Below are 24,102 nucleotides of genomic sequence, written 5' to 3' on the forward strand. Positions count from 1 at the left end.
GACCTACGCCAGTAGACATGGAGCTAAGTGTTAAAGCGGCTTTTAAAAAAAAATAGATACAATTGCTGTTAAAAATATTTGTAACAGCACACCAACTCAATATTTTCTTATGATTTCTAAATACAACTTATTGTTGTTGTTATTTGATTCTTCTGTTTATCTTTGAGATTCAGAAGTGATATGAAAGAACAATATGAAAGGGAAAGAACCTTTATGTCATAGACATATGCACATGTGTCTATAAAAAACAATAAAGGCTCTGGCATCATATCTAAAGTACAGCATCATCAACCTTTACTGACCACTCTCTTTAAACATTTTATTTTGGGTTAACATATATTCTAGAGGAATATATCTATTCCACTTAGCTCTACTTACTGTGGACATTCTATTGCCCCTGAGGAAGAAGCGTTTAGTGGGCAGGGGCCGGAGAATGTGCGTGGCAGGTCATCATCCTTCCCTGCCCTTCTTCTAAAGTCAGGAAGGCAAAGAGTCACTTATGACCGCACCCCTTCCGATCTATCTGATGGGAGAACCAAGCCCCCCTACGTGAGAAGGCTCTGTAGCTTTCGTCTTTCATTAAGATCTTGCCTGATACTACTTGCCTCACGGGCTTCAGACACACCTTTTCTTTTCATTGCCATGAAACAGATGTTACTAATTAGAGCAGAGAATGCAGGCAGGTTGCTCTGTGTCGGGCACTGTTCTAAGAACTTCCTGTGTGTGAACCTCATCGATTCCACTCAACAGCCATCTGAAGTATATATATCCTCTTCCTTATCTTCATTTTACAAATGATGAATCAGAGGCACGGGATCAGTAACTTGCTCTAGACCTTAGAGGTAGCAAGTGGAGAAGCCAGTGCTAAACAGGGGTCTCAGAAGTCTAGCTGCACAGTTTCTACTCTAATCTTTTTCAGACCCCTGATTTTGGTAATAACAGCAAGTCTTCCTTCTGCAAAGGACACCGGCCCAGTCCTGTCTCTTCAATATATATGGGGGCAGCAGAAAGAGTGGTCCTTCAATGCCTGAATTCAATGCACCCGCCCTCTGGAAGTAGAATAAGGACCCTCACTCAGCTCACTTACAACATTTAAAAACAAAAGATTGAATCCAAAACTAAACCACTGTCTACGTGGGAAGAATTTTCTGAGTTTCCGGAGCTACTTAGAAAGAATTCAAGATACGGAAATAAAAATAGCAATGGTCAACCACCTTCATAAACAGACTTTACTAGATAAAGTCAGCCAGTGCCCAGGCTTCCTCCAGCCCCCAAATGGGCAACCCTCCACCACCCACCCTGGCCTCAAATCAAACATTTCCTGTTGGGAGTGCAGTGGTGGGGAGGAAGTTCAAAAAGGGCTGAATTCCCAATACATAGGCTGCCTTTTTTTATAACAACAGGCCAGCGTTTCCAATAAATATTTGGGATGGCAACGTCAAGTTCTGCCAATTTGGCATCATGATTCTTGCTTAATTTACTATCTTATTTTTGAAATGATTTATTAAATAGACACTAGGAATTTGGGAGCATCAGCTTTTCTCATCAAAACCACTTCGTGTTCCTTGAACTGAGAGCAGATTCTTTCACAAGGACATCAAACCTCTGAGTTGGAAAACACCCCAGTGGTCATCAGCTCATTCACCCATGCAGCCTGATCGGCTGGGAGCGTCACGTGATGCACCTCCCCCACAGCTCACCTTCCCCAGCGTATCGTTCAGGGCATCCATCGTCTGTATTTTGGCAGCATTTGCAATGGCACTGTGAAGATGAAAAGAAACTTCACATAGAAATGGAAACTTTCCCACTAAAGAGGCTAAGCCATTTTTACAGGGGGTTTTCTACTTGGCCTGTAAGCTTTCATTCTGCTTGGCTACTTCTGGAAGACACACACACACACAAACAAAGTCCTACTCTGTATGCCCATGTACTACAACAAGCTTTGCAGGCCAACTTAGTATAATTAATATTTTTAAACTTTTCATCCAAGTACAGCATACATGCGGAAAGGTGCACATGTTATCGACGTACAGGCTGGTGAACATTCACAAACTTGTAACAGTAGTCAAACCAGTTGCCCCTAAGAATAATCACTACCCTGACTTACAGCCCCATATATTAGTTTTGACTTTATTTGTATATCATAAAATGGACCACACAGCAGGTACTCTTTTGTGTCTGGCTTCTTTTCTCGGGCCAAGTTATTTGCTGGGAGAGTTTCAATCAGGGCTGAGCTTACAGTGCAATTTCTTGAAGGGAACTCTGCGCTTGCCATGCTTTTTTCTGGATGGTTTGTGTTGGTTCGTAGAAGTTATTGGGGTATGGACACAGATTGATGATGCTTAGAAATTTATTTTCTACGCTATATTTTTCAAAAGCTATTCTCCTAGAAGATATAAGGAGGTGTTTGTCCACAAAAAGGAGGAAATCCTATCCATGGAAACGCTCACAAAGCAGATATAAAGAGCAGAGGTGACTCATGGGGGAGCTAGGGAAGCTTCAGGGCCTCTCACTGCACAGTCTCCTTTCAAGGCCCTGGGAGGGACCCTAGCCATTTCATATCTGTAATTTTGTATTATTTTTCCTTAAAATGGTCCCCCAATTCTGTAAGATTCAGCTTCCACATACCTATATCTATCCCTGGTAAACAGGACAAAAGAGCTATTTTTCTGCTGTTTTAAGTTCTGTAGTGGTCCAATTCCCATCTTTTAATGACTATTAGAAAACAATTGATTTTTTTTTTTTTTTTTTTTTTTTTTTTTTTTTTTTTGCGGTACGCGGGCCTCTCACTGTTGTGGCCTCTCCCGTTGTGGAACACAGGCTCCGGACGCACAGGCTCAGTGACCATGGCTCACGGGCCCAGGCGCTCTGCAGCACGTGGTATCTTCCCGGACCAGGGCATGAACCCGCGTCCCCTGCATCGGCAGGCGGACTCTCAACCACTGCGCCACCAAGGAAGCCCTGAATTTTTTTTAAGAGGGTTCCAATCAGCACTTTATGACTCTCTAGGCAGCTCCTCTTCCTGCAGTGTTCACCTGATGTTAGAATTAACAGTAAGTCCCTTTTGCTGAGGTGCAAAGAAACGGATGACTTGTCCATGGCTGTCAACTAGAAGGTCATTTCCAAGCTATGACTCTAGCTCCTGAGCCCCTGGCCCAGGCGTGTTTACCGGTGTCACACTAAACAGGGCTTACACTTGAGTCAGGTTTTAGTAGCAGGATAGGTTTCTGAAGTTAACCAGCTGGCAATTCAATGACAATTCAATGACAGTGTGACGTCATTTACAGAGTGCTTTCTCTGTTCTAGGAACTGTCCTAGATGCTGGGTCAGGAGATAAATAATATGTGACTCCCACCCTTGAGGACTTATAGCTTTGCTTTAATTATGCGATAGTTATTTTCTGATTCAGAAGAAACAAAAGCTTAATGCCAAAGGGGCAAATTTTTAAAAATTGAGCTATAGGGCTTCCCCGGTGGCGCAGTGGTTGAGAGTCCACCTGCCGATGCACGGGACACAGGTTCGTGCCCCGGTCCAGGAAGATCCCACGTGCCGCGGAGCGGCTGGGCCCGTGAGCCATGGCCACTGAGCCTGCGCCTCCGGAGCCTGTGCTCCGCAATGGGAGAGGCCAGAGCAGTGAGAGGCCCGTGTACCGCAAAAAAAAAAAAAAAAAAAAAAATTGAGTTATAGCTGACATACAATATTACATTAGTTTCAGGTGTACAACATAATGATTTGATATTTGTATATACTGCAAAATGAGCACCACAATAAGTCTAGTTAACATCCCTCACCATACATAGTTAAATGTTTTTTCTTATAATGAGAAGTTCTAAGCTGTACTCTCTTAGTAACTTACAGATATACAATATGGTATCATTAACTATAGTCATCATGCTATAATTTCATTCCCAGGGCTTAATTATTTTATAATTCTAAGTTTGTGCCTCTTGATCTCTTTCACCCATTTTCTACCCCAGACACCAATCCCCTCTCCCCCGATCTTTGGCAACCACTAATCTGCTCTCTGCACCTATGAGCTCAAGTTTTTGCTGTTGTTGTCCTGTTTATTTTTCTTCTTAGATTCCATATACAAGAGAGATCATATGGCACTGTCTTTCTCTGACTTATTTCACTTAATATAATGCCCTCAGTGTCCATCCACGTTGTTACAAGTGGCAGGATTTCCTTCTTTTTTATGGCTGAACAGTATTCCTCTGTATGTATGTGTGTGTGTGTGTGTGTGTGTGTATATCACATTTTTTTATCCATTCATCTGTCGATGGACACCTGGGTTGCTTCCATGTCTTGGCTACTGTAATAATGCTGCAGTAAATGTGGAGGTGCATGTATCTTTTCAAGTTAGGGTTTCATTTTCTTCAGACAAATACTCAGAATTGGAATTGCTGGATCACATGGTAGTTGTAGTTGTAATGTTTTGAGGACACTCCATACTGCTTTCCACAGTGGCTGTACCAATGTGTATTACAAGCTATCAGTGCACAGAGGTTCCCTTTTTCCCAAGTCCTTGACACAGCTTGGTATTTCTTGACTTTTTGTTAATAGCCATTCTGACAGATGTAAGGTGATATTTCATTGTAGTTTTGATTTGCATTTCCCTGATGATTAATAATGTTGAGCACATTTTCATGTACCTGTTGGCTATCTGTATATCTTCTTTGGAAAAATGTCTATTTAAATCTTCTGCACAGTTTTAAACTGGCTTGTTTGCGTTCCTGCTACTGGGTTGTATGAGTTCTTTATATATTTTGGATAGAGTATTTCATTTTTTAAAAATTTAATTCTTATATTTTAATTTTATTATATTTTATTACTATTACTTATTTTATTTTTGGCTGTGTTGGGTCTTTGTTGGGTCTTTGTTGCTGTGCATGGGCTTTTCTCTAGTTGTGGGGAGCGGGGGCTACTCTTCATTGCGGTGCACAGGCTTCTCATTGCGGTGGCTTCTCTTGTTGCGGAGCACGGGCTCTAGGCATGTGGGCTTCAGTGATTGTGGTGCACGGGCTTCAGTAGTTGTGGCTTGTGGGTTCTAGGCACGTGGGCTTCAGTAGTTGTGGCTCGGGGGCTGTAGAGTGCAGGCTCAGTAGTTGTGGCACACGGGCTTAGCTGCTCCACGGCATGTGGGATCTTCCCGGACAAGGGCTCGAACCCATGTCCCCTGCATTGGCAGGAGGATTCTTAACCACTGTGCCACCAGGGAAGCCCAGAGTATTTCATTTTAAAGTAGAAAAATCCTCAAAAAATTTCCTTCCCAGAAATTGAGAAGAAAACTTTTAAAGTGATCTAAAAAGTAATTTTATACAGAAAGAAAAAGCCCCGAGAAATTCCATAGCCTATTTCCCTCCACACTTTCTTTCTGAGACTGTTACCATTTTAACTCTTAAGGATGTATCTGAGCATCCTCTATTTCACTCCTTTTGAGTCACTCATGAGCTCACCTATGGAAACCATCCTGAAATAGGCTCTGAAGCGCCTCTACTTGGAGGAGCTATTTTCACATGTTCACTTCTTTTTGAAGGCACTATTTTTCTTACCCAAGGCATAGAGGGGCTGGGCCATTTGTATATGAGATCCAGCCCACGGCTCTCTGCTTAGCTCTGAGAAAGGTGCAGTGTGTCAAGGTTACTGCGGAAGGAGCAGGGAGAAAACAACCTCCATATCCAAATTCCTTCCAGATGTGCCAAATACAGTGGCCATTATTTTCTAAATGATTGAGTGAGGAATTTAAAATAAAAGCACATTTATTTTTAATTCAGATTTGCTTCAGCAGAAAGCATATTACAAACACAAGGCCAGCTTAGGGACAGTACTTTAAAGGCTAAGGTGAAAATAAGATACAGGGATGTGAGTCCTGTTTGGACTCATTCAAGACCTTGCTTTTTGGACCTTGCATTCAGGATCTTGCTTTTTAAGCAGGAGGCAGTTGCACTGGCTGCAGGGAAGAGGAGGATGGGCAGAGAGAGTCCTCCAGAGGGTAGCTAACCCCCTCTCCCATGCTGACCCCCACCCCTACCCCACCCCACCATGCCAGCTGCCTCTAACTCTGGTTAGTAAGTGCCTAGGGAACCTTGGTTTGTCCTAAGATCCAGCGAAGCCTCTGACTTCTGGCAGTAGGGTCGCTTAAAAATCAAGATGAAGAAGGAAAAGAAATTAAGCAGTCCCCTACCTTGTTTTCTCGAATCCCGTTTTCTTGGTGTGTCTCTCCAAGAGGCCAATTTCTTGTTTTTTGGAAATTCGCTTTCCTCCAGCTTTCACTATAAACAAATAAGCATCAACAAGGGAGTCATATTTAGGGCAGCAAGAGAAAGTTTGCTTTGTTATTCAAGGTATGAATTTACTGTAGATTTGAAGAATTTCAGAACTTTTTGAAGAGCTAAACTTTAATCTAAAACAACATAATCAAAAGGTACCCTGAACTAGCATAACAGAAGAAAAAATATTTTGGGCAAACAAGGTGGGAAGGAGAGAAGGGCTAAGGTTTTTGCTTGTCTGTGTTCGGAGAGGGGGACCTGAGGCTAAAAAAGGCAGAGGTGTTTACACCTTCGATTTGGGGAGGAGATAACAATTTATTCCCTGAGGCATTTTACTGAAAAACATTTTTTCTTATTAGCAAACCAGTTACATTCTTCATGACAGCAACCGACAATTCCAATGTGACCCTTCTGTTTTCCCACAAGATTAAAGTGCAAGGCTTGCAAAATTTTTTTTCAACCAAAGCTTTCAAAAGCTAGATTGAAGAATGAGCCAAAAGTCAGGGCATGTGGTGGTAACAGGCATTTAATTCAAGAGAGATGCTTCTGATCCCACCAGATGCCCACCTTCCATTCCAGACCCCAAACCTCCGATGTTGGAGGAGCTCAGATGTTCTAATGAGTAATTAAACTGCATTAATAATCCTGCCATTCAAGAGATCAATTAGTGTTAATTAGGCTACAGATGACCTAACAGCAATTCGAGTGTTTAACAATGTCAGATGAAATCAACTTTTGAAAAGGAGCAGCCCATTTCAGATTGCAAGTCAAAGCAAATACTTTTTTCTGTTCCCAGGAAATTTGCACATCTGAAATCTGACAAGCTCAAATGAGAAAAAGCTAAATGGACGTTGATTTGTTTGAACCTGTTAATTCTTTTTATGGAAATGTCAGATTGGCAATTTTCTAAAACTGGCTCCAATAGAGTGAAAAATAGGAAAACCTATTTCTCAATGCCCTCGTGAATTGACTTTATCATTTTTCTTTTAAAATTATTATTAATTAATTTTTTGATTATGTAATAGTACATGCATAAGGCACACAATTCAAAAATCATGGAAAGGTCTGCAGTCTCCCTTCTACCATTATTTTTAAGCCTCCAGTTCATCTCCCTAGATACTGCTAACGATAACAAGTCCCTATGTATTCATCGATAGACATTCTATACACATACCTATATATTTTTTTAAATGGCAGCATACATTGTTCTACATCTTGTTTGTTTATACTTTTCATTCAGTCATGTACTTTGGAGTAAGTTCCCTATCGATATATATAGAGAGAGAATGTCTTTCTTTGTAACATCTGCTTTAAAATTTCTTTATATGAACATTCTGTGTTTACTTAACCAATTTCCAACCGCTGGACATTTTAGATGTTTCTAATCCATTGCTATCACAAACAATGCTGCAATGAATATCCTTTGCATATACATAATTTTGCACAAGTGCAAGTATATCCATGGGATAAATTCCTAGAAGTGATCTTGTTAATTCTTAAGAGTATGTGCATTTGAAATTTTGCTAAATCTTGCCAAGTCACCCTTCACAGTGGTTGCACCAGTTTACAATCTCACCAGCCACAATGACAGTGATTGTTTCCCTATATCTCAAGCAACAGTGAGAACTAGAAAATGTTTGGCTTCATCAACCAATAAGAAAAAGAAAGGTAATTTGCCTTTCTAATATTTTATTAAAAGTTGAGCTTATTTCTGTGTTTCAGAAGCCAGTTGTATTTTCTTTTATAAACTGTTCACATTTTTGGTCCATTTGTCCTGTTGGACTTCTGTTCCATTAATATCTCTGTTTATATGCCATTACAACTTTATTTTAATGATTGTAGCTTTATAACATATTAAAAATAATTTTTTTTTGGCCACACCATGCATCATGTGGGATCTTAGTTCCCTGACCAGGGATCGAACCCATGCCCCCTGCAGTGGAAGTGCGGAGTCTTAACCACTGGACCACCAGGGAAGTCCCTAACATATTTTAATTTTGATAGTCCTTCTTTGCTACATTTTCTTTGCAGAATTTTATTAGCTATTCTTATTTATTTTTCCACATGAAATTTTGAATCAGTTTGTCAATTTCCTCCAAAAAATCCTGCTGGTAGTTTTTTAATGGTCTTGCTTTAGATTTATAGATTTTTTTTTAAAGGGAAAATTCGCATCTTTATATTCCTGGTTGCTCTCTATTTAAGAACATGGTACGCTTTTCCATTTTCTACATTTTCTTTTGGGTCCCTCAGTAACTTGTTCACATAAATCTTACACATTTATTGCTAGGTTTATTCCTTAAGTATTTTGTCTTTGTTGCTGCTGTTGTAGTTGTAGAGACGGTCTACTCTTCCATTATAGCTTTCACAGATTGTTGTTCTTATATTAATATCATTGATTTTATACCCAGATCTTATTGAATTCTCTTATTATTTATAATATTTTTGTTGACTCCCTTAGGTTTCCCAGGTAAAAAAAATTTATATAATCTGCAAATAATTATAATATTACTTTCTCTAGAATAATATTAAATAGTGGTGATGATGGACATCTTTGTCATCCTAATTTTTTTTTTTTGTCATCCTAATTTTTAATGGATTGCTTTACTGTTTTCCCATTAAGTATGATGTATATACTTAGTTGGATATACACACACACATATTTACAATATATATAATGTATATTCAAATATATTTCTTTCATCATATTAAGGAAATATCTTTCTATTACTGTTTCATTGGGCTTAAAAAATTACAAACACATGTTGAATTTTATCCAATGCCTTTTTATCATCATGTATATAATATGGTTTTTCACCTTAATCAGGTTAATTATATTAATAAATAAAAATTTTATAAATATATATTAATGAATATTTACTATCAAACCATTCTTGTGTTCATGGAATAAACTCCACTTGGTCATTTTGAATCACCAAGTTTTTTTTTATTGATTATAAAGGTGTCTCACTAGAATTCTGTAATATTAGATACAGTCCAGGAAAAAAGTCCTGTTTTCATACATGGTCTGCTTTAAATTCACACACACACACACACACACACACACACACACACACACACGAAAAAAAGGCATACAAAATAATCAGCAACAGAAATGAAATAATGTGGAAACACCTTCTGAATAGCCCTGGAATACAGAGATGAAATAAACCAAGGGGTGGCTTTTTCTGGAAGACTGCTTGAGAAGGGTGTGCCACTGTATGAGGAGTGATGTGGTTCATAGCCTCTTCTACCAAGAGGAATCAAATCACAATAGGTCTAGACCTAGAGCTTGAGCCTTCAGTAGCTCTCCCAGCAGTATCTTTCATCCTCCTTGTGACAAATGCTTTTAAAACATGGAGTGCTGTAATTACTTTCTTATTAGTGTTCCTTTTGTTTTCTCTGATGCTTTTGTTTTTGCACGTTTTCTTCCACTGGTTATTATAGCCAACTATAGAAGCACACTTGTTATAGTTAAAATAAGCAATAGTTAAAAGTGAGAAGACCTTTGAAATGTTGAGCTCTGTGCCACTCACTTGAAAGAGCACAGACAATTTAGAGAATGTCCAGATGAGAGCAACCAGAGTGGAGAAGGAGCCGTGTCAGACAAGGAACTGGGAAAACTGGAAAGATGGCTTCTGAGGAAGCAAAGACTCAAGGGAAGCTTATGGTACCATCTTCAAGGAGTTTAGGGGCTGTCTTGTGGAGGAGGAAGGATTTACTGGTAAGGAAATGTTATCTAGGGTCAGAAAGCTCTACCCCCTCCTGTGCCCTGTGACCTTGGGCAAGATAAACTCCTCTGAGGCTCAGTTTCTGCATCCTTCAAAAGGGAATAATACTGTTTGTTTAGGTTGTCCTAGGGAATAGAGGTGACATAAGCAGCTGGCACATGGTAGGCACTTAATAATTAGTAGTTATTATTATTTATATTTATGTTTTTCCAGAGGAGAGAATGGAAAGCAAAGAATGAAAGTTCCAGAAAGGCAGAGTCTGGCTACATATAACTGTGTTAATCAAAGTGAAGAAGATTGCGTAGTACAATAGTATATCTCTGGTCCCTTAGTGTGTTAAAGTAAAGAAAAGAAGTGTATCTGCCATGAATATTTTAGAAGGATTTTGGGGAATTTGGTAGAAGTTGAACTAGATGATTTTTATTGTAAGGTCTTTACTATGATTCTAACTCTTCCCACCTACCTACAAAAGAAAATCTATCATGTCCCTCCCTTTTGAAAGAATATAGTGTACTCAGAGAAACAAATCCCAAAAGAAATGTAAAGGGAATGTAAAGGACTTTCCTGGTGGCCCAGTGGTTAAGAATCTGCCTGCCAGTGCAGGGGACATGGGCTCGAGCCCTAGTCCGGGAAGAGCCACATGCTTCGGACCAACTAAGCCCGTGCACCACAACTACTGAGCCTGCACTCTAGAGCCCGCGAGCCACAACTGTGGAGCCCGCATGCCACAACTACTGAAGCCCGTGTGCCTAGAGCCCATGCTCTGCAACGAGAAGCCACCGCAATAAGAAGCCCACACACCACAAAGAAGAGTAGCTCCCGCTCACCGCAACTAGAGAAAGCCCGCGTGCAGCAACGAAGACCCAACGCAGCCAAAAATAAATAAATAAATTTATTTTAAAAAATGTGTAATCACATAATTCCATGTTTAGGTCCTTTCAATACGCAAAATGAACGAGAGATTTTAAAATGTAAGAGAGAGATGTTTTGGATAGTTTCGTTAGAAAATCTACATTGATGTGGAGAAAATGAAACTTTGCTTTCCTATCTCTGAGTAAGAGGTATAATTTTGTGGCCGCTTTTGTAGTTTATAACTTTTCGAAAGTTGACTCTTGAGTTTAGAATGCTATATCGCACAATTTTTCTTGCAGGCTTATCTTTCTTTATCTTGACTACCCTCTACCAAACACTGTGCAAGAGCTTCTTTCCCTCATTAATCAGTGGAGAATGTGTGTGAAAAAGCTGACCACCACAGAGGTTTGGGCAAACTCTGCCTTGTGACTTAGAACGTTCATTTGAAGATTTTAATTAAAAGGTTAGATGTTTGCAAAACGCTTACTTTGCATTCACCGTTGAGTTTTTGGCATATTCTAAACTGTCAGTCAAGACAAAAGACTCTCATCAGGAAAAGCAAGGAGAGAGGGCTTCAGAGGGAGAGGGCTTGACCTGGGCCCACTTTACTGTCACGTCTCTGCCCCTTCTCACCAGCTATGGGGCACTGGGCGCGTCCCTCGACCTTGCTGACTTTCAGTTTGCTCCTCTGTGAAACAAGGATGAGGGTTCATCATCAGTCTGCAGTACTGGCGCTGTGTCTAGAAGGCTCTGTGCAGTGCCAGTCACACAGGATTGAGTGAATGGCAGCCGTTCTTGTCATCAAACCCCTGTCCCTGTGACCTGTGGGGTAGTGGGTCTCGTAACCTCTCTGTTGAACCTCACAGATCAACTCCCAGAAGTTGACATGAGCAGACTGGAGTTGAGAGAATTAAGCCTCTGGTGTTTGCTTTTTAAAAAACCATACTAACCCTTCTGCAGCTATGATTTCCTCCCCATTTTCTGCATTAGTTTCACCCTGGGGGATACACTCCCCAAACTTCCGTCTCTTTAATGAGCCAGAAAATGGATTCTCTCTGGGGGTTCTCAGTGGTGACCCCTTTGATGGCTCTGACTCATTTGCCTTAAAACAAATTAAAGTGCAAGGAATATACAAAAACTCATGAACTGCTGCTTTTTCTGGTTCATCACATATGTACTCGGTCTCCTCGGATTACCTTCTACTCACACATTTTTGACTGTTCACGTAATGGAGTTCTTAAAAACTGAGAGCGAGGCAAACCAAAGCAGCAGAAAATCCTTAGCAGAAAAGCTAAGCTTCCTAGAGCCCAGGCCGCCTCATGTTTAATGTAGTCTTGTTTTACAGCATAAATTTATAGCCAGGATCCACAGAGGTACAATATGTTATATTAATATACATAAAAGAAAAACCACTAAGCACCCCCTGTGTAGGTGGGAAAGTTACAGCTGGCTGACTTTGGAGCGGTTTCACTTTTAACCGTGATGGAGCAGGCATATGTATCTTTCCCACTGCAGTTTTCTTCTGCTCCGATGACTGCAGTAGTGCCGAATGCAGCCTGCAAACATCAGGAGGTCTTGCAATTGAGGAGAATCATTTCTTTTGATGGCTACGTGTTTTACTAGGCCTGCATTTTACAGGGGTTCACATTCATGTGCTGGGTACCTTACATAGATTATCTCCTTTAATAGTCATAACAACCTTACACTATCAATGTTATTTATTACCGCCTGCTTTAGAGATGAGAAAACTGAGGCTCAGAGAAGTGGAAGGGAAGCGGGGTTTAAATCCAGGACTGTCTGATTCCAAAGGCCACGTCAGACCTTTCACAGACCTTTCATCATGTCTGTGTCCTACTTTCATGGACCTGTCCATTGCCTATAAAAATCAGGTGAAATTTAATGGAATTCTGGCAATGAATTATTTTTGTTCTATAAATACAATTTTGTACAGTAGCTATCTGGTTCAGACTTAAAATATATAGCGAGACAAGCTGAAGGATGAGGCTTCTTTGCTCCCTTGTTCTCAGTGGGGAGGCAAAAGTCTTCCTTCATCTCCATTCTAATTATCCCCAATCTCTTATCTGTAGTGTCACAGTTCATAATAATTAATTGTCATACCAGAGGCATTGTGACATGCTTGATGGCCTCACGGTGGGCTATGTACACAGAGTAATTAGCAATCATTAGTGGCGGAGACAGAAAGTTCCTGGTGGTTTCATTCAAACTTTCACTTGGTGAAGTTTATCCCTGTGATCTTTGTGTATAAACGTCATTTAGCAAATCAAGTGTTAGCTGAACTGTTTAATGAAGGATTGTGGCGGGAAGAGAATGGCGTTTTCTTTTGTCCTTGTGTAGAAACTTCTAATAATTTGCATCGATAGTTCTTGATCATTATTTAGCATCATTAATTTTAAATATAGATAATGTTAAATATTCCTAAATCCAATGACAAACATAAAAAGTCAGGAGTCTGCCACAGGAGGCCAGGACAGGGTGCTGAGAAGTGGAAACTCGGAATTAGCAGTAACAATTCTGACTTTGGCTGGGCTGCTCACCAGAAAGCCACTGAACCTTGTGTCAGTTTTCGATGCTTTGTGAAGTTTATACCTGCCATCATCCTCTGCAGCAAGATGACTGAAATAATCTTGGCTCAGAGGAGCCAAAGAATGATACCAGTAAATGAATTTTGTTAATGGAGAAAGGCAAGAACAAAGAGGTCAAGTTGCTGAGATATTTCTTAAAGAAAAAAGAAGAAAGGCAGTTAAAAGAGCATCAAATCAGCTAAAAATAGGCCTGCATGCCTCAGCCAATCTATATGAACATATGGTTAAGTACAATAAAACTAATTTCCATATTCCAGGGAGTGGATATAAATAGCATACCTTTTTTACAAAAAGAAAAGAACTGTAGATGCTTTGCAAAATGCCTTGATAACTACCTTTTCCAGTCAACCCCTCCCACACTAGTGTCCTTATTAAAAAGTGCTCCTCAGCTTGGTGACAGACAAAAGACACTACTGATCACACTGCCCGACCCCAGAGCCTGAGAAGGGAGAGAAAAATTGGGTTGCTCTCTTCAGTGTGGAGGTTGGATTGGCTGGGTATGAAGTCGGATGACGTACAGGCATCTCCGGGAGACTGAGTCCGAAAGCTGGGACCTCTAGGGAGGAATGTTTCCATGGCAGTAAATTACCTTCCAGGTGTGAATGGGTCGCTGCTAACCTGCAGCCAGGGAGGGAAGGTCCAAGCTCACCACCTGCTCCTTTCCACCAGCGCCCAATCCCTTGTACTCCCACATAGAATTAGGTTTTCATTCAACCGGGCCTGACAAATCCCCAGGTGATTTTTACACAGAAGCCTAAAAGGATCAAAGACAGGAGGAACTCAGGTTGGAGGAAGTTAAAGGAACAAGGGGAGGTTGAGAGCCTCTGCTCTGTTGGGGCACCTCTGTGGAAGGACGGGCAACAGCAGCTGAGGGGGTCTTGCTGTCTGCAGGACAGAGGGCAGGTGGGCAGCCTACCTGCAGGAGGATGCCCCCCTTTCAATGCGGAGAGCTGGACTTGCACTTCACTTGCCATAGCGCGTGCCAGGGCCAGGGTCAGTGCCGGCGCTCTGGAGGCTGAGTGCGGCTGCCCCACTGCACCCTGGCTTTATATGGGCTGGGGGCGGGGTCCCTTCAGGGCTTTGCTGAGCAGCAACAGGGCTTGTCATCTAGATTTTCTGGGAACCTACATATTGGGGGCAAGTTTCCTCTTAGAAGAAAACTTTCTTATTATTCCCTTCATCTGAGAAGTCAAGGTAGACAGCTAAGGGGACTCTTCCTTTCCCAGGAGGAAGGGGAAAGGATCAAGCTCAGTGGAATTCTTTTTCTAACTATTTATCCATCGAGTTTGTATGGTGCACCTACAATGTGACAGGTTTTGTCATATACTCACGTGACAAGGAGGGCAAGACAAGATCTTTGCTTCAAGACATCAGTTGTTTTTCTGAGGAGGCAATTATAAAACAAAGTGTGATGCCTTTGTCTCAGTCTTTGCAATGTCAAGCATCTATACTAAGAAAGTAAAATTGGGGATGTGCACAGAGATTTCTGCAAGGGATGGTAATCATACATTTCTCTCTCTCTTTTATTTTCTTTTTAGTATTGATTGGAGTCCACATAAACACCCCTAAATAGAGAGGGATAGTTAAATTAATTAAGATATAGCCATGAGAGTACTATGTACTCATTACAAATTGTGTTTTTGAATAATATTTAATGTTGTGAAAAATATTCATGATAAGACAGTGAAAAAGCAGGCTATAAACCAAGAGATGCCTGCTTTGTTAAAGAGAAAAAGTACAAATGCAAGCTTAGGCATTATTGTATCTCCAGTGCTATCAAAGTTCAGCAAAAGGCAGGTGCTTAGAAATGTCTCTTTGTTCTTCAACACAATTAAAAACTTCCACTCTTCAAAAGGCATTATTAAGAAAATGAAGACCAGCCCCAAACTGGGAGAAAATATTGGTAGAGCATATTTCTGACAAGTACTGGCATCTAGAATATATAAAGAACTCTTACAACTCAATACAAAGAGAACAAGCCAATATAAAAATGGGAAAAAGGGGCTTCCCTGGTGGCGCAGTGGTTGAAAGTCTGCCTGCCGATGCAGGGGACACAGGTTCGTGCCCTGGTCTGGGAAGATCCCACATGCTGCGGAGCGGCTGGGCCCGTGGGCCATGGCCGCTGAGCCTGCGCGTCCGGAGCCTGTGCTCCGCAACAGGAGAGGCCCCAACAGTGAGAGGCACGAGTACCGCCAAAAAAAAAAAAAAAAAAAAAATGGGAAAAAGATTTAAACAGAAACTCCACAAATAGAGATATTGACAACGTGTGAGCACATAAAAAGTTGCTCAACATCATTAACTATTAAGGAAATGCAAATTAAAACCACAATGAGCTACACCACATATGTATTCATATTAGAATGGCTCAACTAAAAAAATTGGAAAATACAACGTGCTGGTGAAGATGCAGAGCAACTAGAACTCTCAAACACGGCTGATGGGAATGCAAATTGGTAAAGCCACTTTGGAAGTCTGGTATTTCGCATAAAATTAAACATATACTTAGTACATGACTAACAATCTAATTCCTAGGAATTTTCCTAAGAGAAATGAAAACATACGTACACATAAAAACCTGTGTGCAAATGTTTATAACAGCTCTATTCTATAATTACCCAGAGATAGAAACAACCCCAAAGTCCATCAAATGTAAAATGGATAAACGGTGGTATATCCATAGAATAAAATACTACTCAGCAATAAAAAGAAATGAACAGATATTTGCAACAACATGGGTGAATCTCAGAAGCATTGTGCTAAGTGAAAGGAGACTAAAAAAGCCACGTATACAAGTCTATTTATATGACTTGAAAAGTCAAAATTACAGAACAGAAATCAGACCAGTGACTGCCAGAGGAGGGGGTGAGGAGAGAGGTGTCATCATAAAGAAGCAGGAGGGGACTTTTGGGGGTTGATAGAAATGTTCTGTATCTTGATTATAGTGGTGGTTACATTCATCATACATCATACATACATCACACGACAATGGTGAATTTTACTGTATGCAAATTATACCTCAGTAAATAAAAATATCTATTTGTTAAATAAATGAATGAGAATACTCCAAAATGTTGAGTGGTTGTCTGTAGGTGAGAGTATTACCTGTTGATTTTTACTATCTTTTCTCAGTTTTTCTGTATTGTTTTTAAAATCAGTAGAAATCAATTAAATTGTTTTTTTGGGAAAAAGTATGCTATAGCATTGACCAAGGTAGGTACATGCTATGGGAGCAAAGAGAAGGGATCATCCACGTCATAGGCAAATATTCTGTGAGTGGCCTTCCCTGCAGTGCCCTGGACTAGCAGCTGGGTTTCAGAGGTAACACAACTCTTTCCTTGTTTTCAGAGAATCTCACGGTCTCATGGGGGATGTAGAAGGTGAGGTGAGAAGAAGGCTAAGAGGATTGCTTTGATGATTGACAAGGGTTATAGCAGCAAGGTTCAGTAGAAATTTCTGTATCTGCTCTGACCAAAAGGGTAGCCACAAGCCACATGTGATGTGAGCACATGAAATGTGGCTGATGCAACTGAGGAACTGAATTTTTAATTTTAATTAAAATAATTTAAATATAAATAGCTACATGTGGCTTGTGGCTACTGTTTAGAATAGCTGTAGCATAAAAGCTAGACATGTGACTGTCACCCAGATCTCACTGATTACCCTCTGCTTCTACAGGTTACAGATGGCAAGGAGGACATCAAAAGCCAACCACCTCTTAGGAGAGTCTGTACGGAGGACAGCCCAACTGATGGGGCTAAAACATAATGCATGCCCAAGCGAGGAAGACTTCTTCTGAGCACATGCTGCTTTATTTAACCATGATGTCCTATCAAAGAACTTTCCTTTTCACCTCATTCATATGCAAAGCCTTCAAGAGTAGACATATGTTGTGAACCTCCATAGGGGGAGTTAGTAGGCAACATTTTCAGAGTTGTTTTCATTATGAAACCTTTGTTCGCACGGCTCTGAATAACAACTCTTAGAGGTCGTGCTCTTGAAACCCAAGTAGGAAAACTCTGATCTAAGCGACGGGAGTGATGGTGTTCAGGAGGTGACGGTGAAAGAGAAATAAAGGAGGAAACGGAAGAATTGATTAGAATCCACAGGGCGTCCTCTATTCTCCTCCCAACCCTACACATTAAACATGAGCCTCATGGAGTAATAGGTGGTAGGCTAACTTTTGTTGTTCCTTTTACCCCAACATGGAAAATATGTATACGTTAATAACATGACTATAAATGAGGATATATAAAAGACAGCATGACCTCTAATGAGACAAACAACTGTTTTACTGTAGAAACATCCATAGAGGAGGGGGAGAAGGAAAAATGAGGCCACCGTGGTTTTCCTCCTGGGTGGCCCCTTCTAGCACGTTCCTCCCCACTCTGCCACCATCTGCTTCCCCAGGAATAGGAAGCCCAGAGTCGCAATCCTGACTCCCTTGGTGCGTGTGTACCCCACGGGGTAGCCCTCTCAGGGGGTGGGGCTTCCTTGCTCTGTCTTATATTAGTCACTGAAAGTCCAGCCCTGTTTTGCACACAGTGAGGTGAGTCGGATTATTTACTTTGGGGATATACTAGAGCCTCCATTAGGATGAAAGTCTCATCCAAGGAAAGCAATATATTACCCTTTAAATGGGCTTGTAAACCTCATTTTAAGAGAGGCATTAGTCTAATTAGCTGCAGGGAGAGAGTAGTTCATGCTAGGACCAAAGTATTTGGGATTATGCTTCGTAATGCTAAAAGCCTAGTGAAATGGCTTCTCAGGATGCTGAGGTTGCCAGAGAGCTTTCTGTCTTTTTGAAATGAAAGGACAATATAACACTAAAGACATTAATAATATTTTAAGATTATACAACACTTTCATCGTAGAGTACTTTCTTCTTTTAATTTGTGTGTGGGGAGCCATTATTTTATCTTCTTCAAGCACTTGAAGCTTTGTAGTCTGTATCTCATGTTTGTTTGTTTGTTTTTTGTGGTACGCGGGCCTCTCACTGTTGTGGCCTCTCCCGTTGCGGAGCACAGGCTCCGGACGCGCAGGCTCAGCGGCCATGGCTCACGGGCCCAGCCACTCCGCGGCATGTGGGATCTTCCCGGACCGGGGCACAAACCCGTGTCCCCTGCATTGGCAGGCGGACTCTCAACCACTGCGCCACCAGGGAAGCCCTCATGTTTGTATTTTACTTCTTTTTCTTTTAATATTAGTTACATACTGCATCTAATCCCCAGGCATGATCAGCAAGAAAGCTAACCAGGAGGCCTGTGACTTTCACGTGAGAGCGTGTTTTAGCGGGAAGCCCTCTGCTAGAGGCCCTGTCCCCTGTTTTGAAAGATGTCTCTGGGCTTCCAGTGCCTGCCTGGGCTTACCAGCTTCCTTTGTCTGTTTTTAAGAAGTAGCATGGCTCCCTCTCCCCTCTCTCTCCAAAACACTGGGCTTTTCCTCTCCTCCAGGCACATTTTTAATTCCTGGTATTCTTTAGTGCTAAACTTGCTGTTTTCTCTCTCTACTTGTCAGACCCGAAACAAAGAATCCATGAATAATTGAGATGTATGTAGAGATCTTTCTTCTGAATTGTCACACGGACACACACCTTTGCAGATGGGGGATTTCCCCAGCAACAAAACAAGTCTTGGCTCTGTGTACAGGATGGCATAGAGGCATAGATCTGGAGTGAGTCGACCTTGATAATGACGTAAACAGTGAAGAGTATCCTTCTTTTTGCCTTGGGCCTTGAAGTTTTAGTGGTAGGTGTTAGAGCAAAGAGGCAGATAGTCTTCATAAGAAGACAATAATAGTGACTTGTTTATAGAAGCACACTTGAGTAGATAAGTGAAAACACCTATTTCTGCAACCCCCAAATTTCCCCAATTCCAAAAAGGTAAAAATGTAGTTAGCCCATTTTATAGGTGGGAAAAGGCCATGAAAAGAGATAAAGAGGGGCAAATTAGTTGTTAAATATTACTAAATGGCAGAGAAATGATTGGAAGCTTCTACTGATCCACTGTTGGCCTAATCTTTATTATTGTTCAGGTGCTTGACATGACCATCAAGCATCTGAAAAGTCCTACTGGGAATCTGTATCCCACACTGGGGTAAGCAAACAGCCCGAGAGCAGCATTACTCTCTGAGCAGCAGATGCTAGTAATAGGTTATACATCACAGGGATGAGTGGTCCTTCCATGTGTTAAAAAGTTCCAGGTACCAAAGATTCTGAAAGAAGTTCTAACTGTGGCCAGACTGGCCATGGGAAAGAGATGTCTTGTGGGGTTGCCAGCCACCAGGCTTCTGTGGGCCAGTGTTTGACTGTATCTGCTCTGCTGATGGCATCCCTCCCCTCCTGCCCAAGGCCCTCCCTGCCTTTCCTGTTACAGGGAAAACTAGAGCTGGAAATTCATAGACACTGCTGTAATTTTTTTCTTTAGTCTGGATTAGTTTTAGTGTTTTGTTTTCTCTTTTGATTTCATTTAGTATTTTCCTGCTGTTTCCCCATTAAATGTGCTCTAGGTGGGAAGTGGGGAATGGGGGTGACTTTATGGAGAAAATGTTCACTTGGTCCTTTGGCTTAAAGGGCTGAGACATACTTGCCTACGGGGGCCTTCTCTTCGTGCCACACAGGGTAAGGAGTGGATTTCTGAGCCTGGGAATCCCTTCACATGAATTCTGAGACCCTTCAGTCATGCGACGGGCCCCTCTGCTCTGTAAGTCCCATCCTACTGTTCAGAAAAAAACCACCCACTCAAGTAAATATTTATTGTGTGTCTCTTTATTGACAAAGTCCTGTCTTAGGTCTCCTACAAATTAGTCATCTAACTTAACACCTCCAAAAACTTTTACACTTTTACTTATTGAACAAGTAACACATCCCCGTAATTCAAAACTCAAAAGATACAAAAGGGTATATAGTGAATCTATATGCCTTTCGTCCCCTATCCCTGCCCACCCCCACCCCCAGGTCTCTGAGAGCAACCAAGGCTATCAGTTTTCCTAAGCCATTTTATACATTTAGAAAAAATTATATATATATATATATATATATATTTATTTATTTCTATAACACATATGGCAATAGGTACATATACCGTGTACCTAACATTTTTCACTTGCAGTGTATCTTGAAGATAGTTCCCTAATTAGACATAAAATCTCTGCTATTATTTAGTGATTTTTATAGCCTTCCACTTTTTGGATGAATCAGAATTTATTTAACTGGTACCTTTCTGATGAAGATTTAAGTTGCTTCTAACCATTATTATTCCAAATAATGTTACAGTGAATAATCTTGTACAAATGCAACTTTGCCTGTGTATGCCAGTTTATCTGTAAGATAAATTCCTGCAAGTAGCTTCTGTATCAAAAGGTACATGCATTTGTAATACTGATATTGCCAAATTGCCTTCCATAAAAGTCAGAGGGCAATTCCCACCAGAAATATATGAGTGCCTTTTCTCCCACGGTCTTGCCAATAGGCCCACTTTTGATCTCTGTCAGGTTGAGAGGTGAAATATAGTATTTGATTTTTTTTAATCTGCATTTCTCTTAGTATGAGTGAGATCAAACATCTGTTAATGTTTAAGACTGACTGGTATTTTCTATGTTGTGACTTGTTTGTTCATAAATTATGTTGATTCTTCTGTTGGTTTGTTGATATTTTGGTCATTTTTCTTATTGCTTTTTAGAAGGTTTTACATGTTGTTATGAGTATAGCAAGCAATACTTTGATAATTTTCTTGTATAAATTAGAAAATACATAGATATTATTGATGTATATGTCAAAAGTCTCCTCTAGAGAAAATTATTTTTAGTCATTAAATAAAACCTTTTTATTACTGATATTTTCAAACATAGATAGAAAAAGAGAATAGCACAACAAATGACCATGCACCCATTACCCAGCTTCAGCAATCATCAACATATGGCCAATCTTATTTCAACTGTAACCTCCCCCCATGCCCACCCTCCCACACACACATACACATTCCCCTGCCCCTTGGACTATTTAGATGGAAAAATCCCTGGTGTTATATAATTTCAACATAATGATTTCTATTATTTTAAAATATTACTATTAGGTCTCCTAAACAAAATCAATAGTCATTCTTTAATTACATCAGATATTTAGTCAGTGTTCAAATCTGCCTGATTCTCTTGTAAAGTTTTTCCTATAGATGGTTTGCTCAAACCACAACACACATTGCATTTGGTTGATGTATGTCTGTTAAGTCCTTTTTAAATCTATAGGTTCCCCTCCCTTGACTTTTTTCTTGCACTTATTTGTTGAAGAAGCCGGGTCTGTAGTCCTGCAGAACGTGCCACATTCTGGATTTTGTTGGATTTGCATTTTGCTGTTTACCATGTTTTCCTGTAAACTGGTGTTTAGATCTAGAGGCTTGATCTGATATAGGTTTATTATTATTATTTTGGCAAGTATACTTCACGAGGGTTATCATGCACTTCCTCCTGAATCATGTCAAGAGGCACGTGAAGTCTGGTTGTCTCTCTTTGTGCAATGTTGAGGTTGGTGTCACTTTCGCTGACATTCTGCTTTTAAAGAACTGTATTAGATCCTGAAAACAAAACTTGTGTCTCTATAGAAAATGAAGTGCCAAAGGAGAAACCCACACTTTCATTTTGGGAGGAGAGAATACGAGACGTGGGGAGCTTTCACGTTTAACATGGTGAAAGGCTCAGAATGAAACTGTGTTCTTTTGGTCCAAGTTCCATTTAGTTTTACATTCAGGTATTTGTGGGACCTATAGGCTGGCTCACTGTGTTGAACGAAATGTATTTGGGTTTCAGGCATTTTTATACCTTCTTTTCCTTTTCATTTGACTTGGAATAAAAATGTCTTCATCTCACTTATTACCTCTCACTTTTAAAACTGTTTCTGCCAGCTACCTCTAAAATATTAATAAAAGGTTAGGGGGCTTGGAAGATGTCTTCCCAGGAGGACTTGATGTCCCAGGTCTCAGCTGTGATCACAGTGGCTTTCAGTTTCTAAGTGCCTGTTGCTTACCCTGTCTTCCTTGCCTCTGAGCTTTCACTTTCCTTTCTCTCTACAGCCCCCTGCTTTGGTTGACCCCCAGCCTTCCATGATCCCATCAGTCCATGAGATGTTCCTGAAATCATCCCACTCTCCCCATTCATAATGCTCTGTGGGTTGATGAATGAAATTTCATTGTATCCTAGATTTGAACCAATCTGTAGGTCCTCAAGAAGTACTTGTTTAAAGGCAATCAAATTTCTCTGTTTTATGCTACTTTTAAAATCGCGTTTCTTCAAAGACAATTAACCCATATGGTTTCTCAACGGAAAATTACTTTTCTCAAAGCCATTCTATAATATCTGTTTCTAAGTACTTACATGTTTAGATTAAGTGAATATCAACTTTGTGGTCATCTTGGGTAAGAGATAATTCTTTATTATTCAAATAAAGTAATAGAGTATGAAGACACAAAAGGCCCCGAATAGTCAAAGCAAACTTGAGAAAGAAAAATGGAGCTGGAGGAATCAGGCTCCCTGACTTCAGACTATACTACAAAGCTACAGTCATCAAAATAGTACGGTACTGGCACAAAAATTGAAATATAGATCAATGCAACAGGATAGAAAGCCCAGAAATAAGCCCACACACCTATGGTCAATTAATCTATGACAGAGGAAGTAAGAATATACAATGGAGGAAAGAGTCTCTTCAATAAATGGTGCTGGGAAAACTGAAAAGCTACATGTAAAAAAATGAAATTAGAACATTCTTTAACACCATACATAAAAATAAACTCAAAATGGATTAAAGAGCTAAATGTAAGACTGGGTACTATAAAACTTTTAGAGGAAAACATAGGCGGAACATTCTTTGACATAAATAGCAGCAAAATCTTTTCCAAGCCATCTCCTAGAGTAATGGAAATAAAAACAAAAATAAACTAATGGGACCTAATTAAACTCAACAGCTTTTGTACAGCAAAGGAAACCATAAACAAAATGAAAAGACAACCACAATATGGGAGAAAATATTTGCAAATGATGAGAAGCACAAGGGATTAATCTCAAAAATTTACAAACAGCTCAGGCAGCTCAATATCCAAAAAGCAACTCAATCAAACAATTGGCAGAAGGGATGGCAGCCATCTTGCCTTCCATCAAAGGAGCCCTGTCGTGCCTGGGAAGGAAAACAGAAGATGAAAGAGGCATGTGAGACAGTGGCAGGGACCCAGAAACCCTCATACCCTGTTCCTGTATTGTGCTTTCCCTAGAGTGCCAGGAATGTTATTCCATCTGTCTTGCCTCGTTATGTGATATGAACCTAAAGAGGAGTCAGGTAGTTGTTTGCCTTGTTGTACTGAGCAGACATGTTATTAAGATCTTTGGGACTTTTAAGAGACTAATATTAGATGCTAAGTGTGGGTCAGTATCTCTGGAGCGGTATTCAGAGACATTTGTACCACTTTTATAAACGTAAAAAGTAACCTGATTAAAATAGCTTGATGCTTGTCAATATTAGATGTTCAGAATGAAATTCAACTTAAAAAGGGAGGAAAAAGCCCTACATGTTGAACAGTATTCATATTATTGCAAGAATAAAATTACATCTTTGTACTTAAGGAAAAAAAAAAGGGCAGAAGACCTAAATAGACGTTTCTCCAAAGAAGA

At 40.3% G+C, this 24,102-nt stretch overlaps 1 protein-coding gene across 4 annotated transcripts in view; it reads right to left on the reverse strand.

Annotated features, from left to right (window-relative positions):
- TANC1 (tetratricopeptide repeat, ankyrin repeat and coiled-coil containing 1) overlaps window positions 1-24,102 on the reverse strand; it is a 414,480-nt gene that overhangs the window by 323,295 nt on the left and 67,083 nt on the right. For all 4 annotated transcript variants that reach the window (XM_073807679.1, XM_073807678.1, XM_073807680.1 and 1 more), the window contains exon 2: window positions 6,185-6,272. In XM_073807679.1, the coding sequence (XP_073663780.1) occupies window positions 6,185-6,272 (88 nt within the window). The remainder of the gene's footprint in view (window positions 1-6,184; window positions 6,273-24,102) is intronic.

Source organism: Tursiops truncatus, chromosome 7 (assembly GCF_011762595.2).
Source record: "Tursiops truncatus isolate mTurTru1 chromosome 7, mTurTru1.mat.Y, whole genome shotgun sequence".
Classification (NCBI taxonomy): Eukaryota; Metazoa; Chordata; class Mammalia; order Artiodactyla; family Delphinidae; genus Tursiops; species Tursiops truncatus.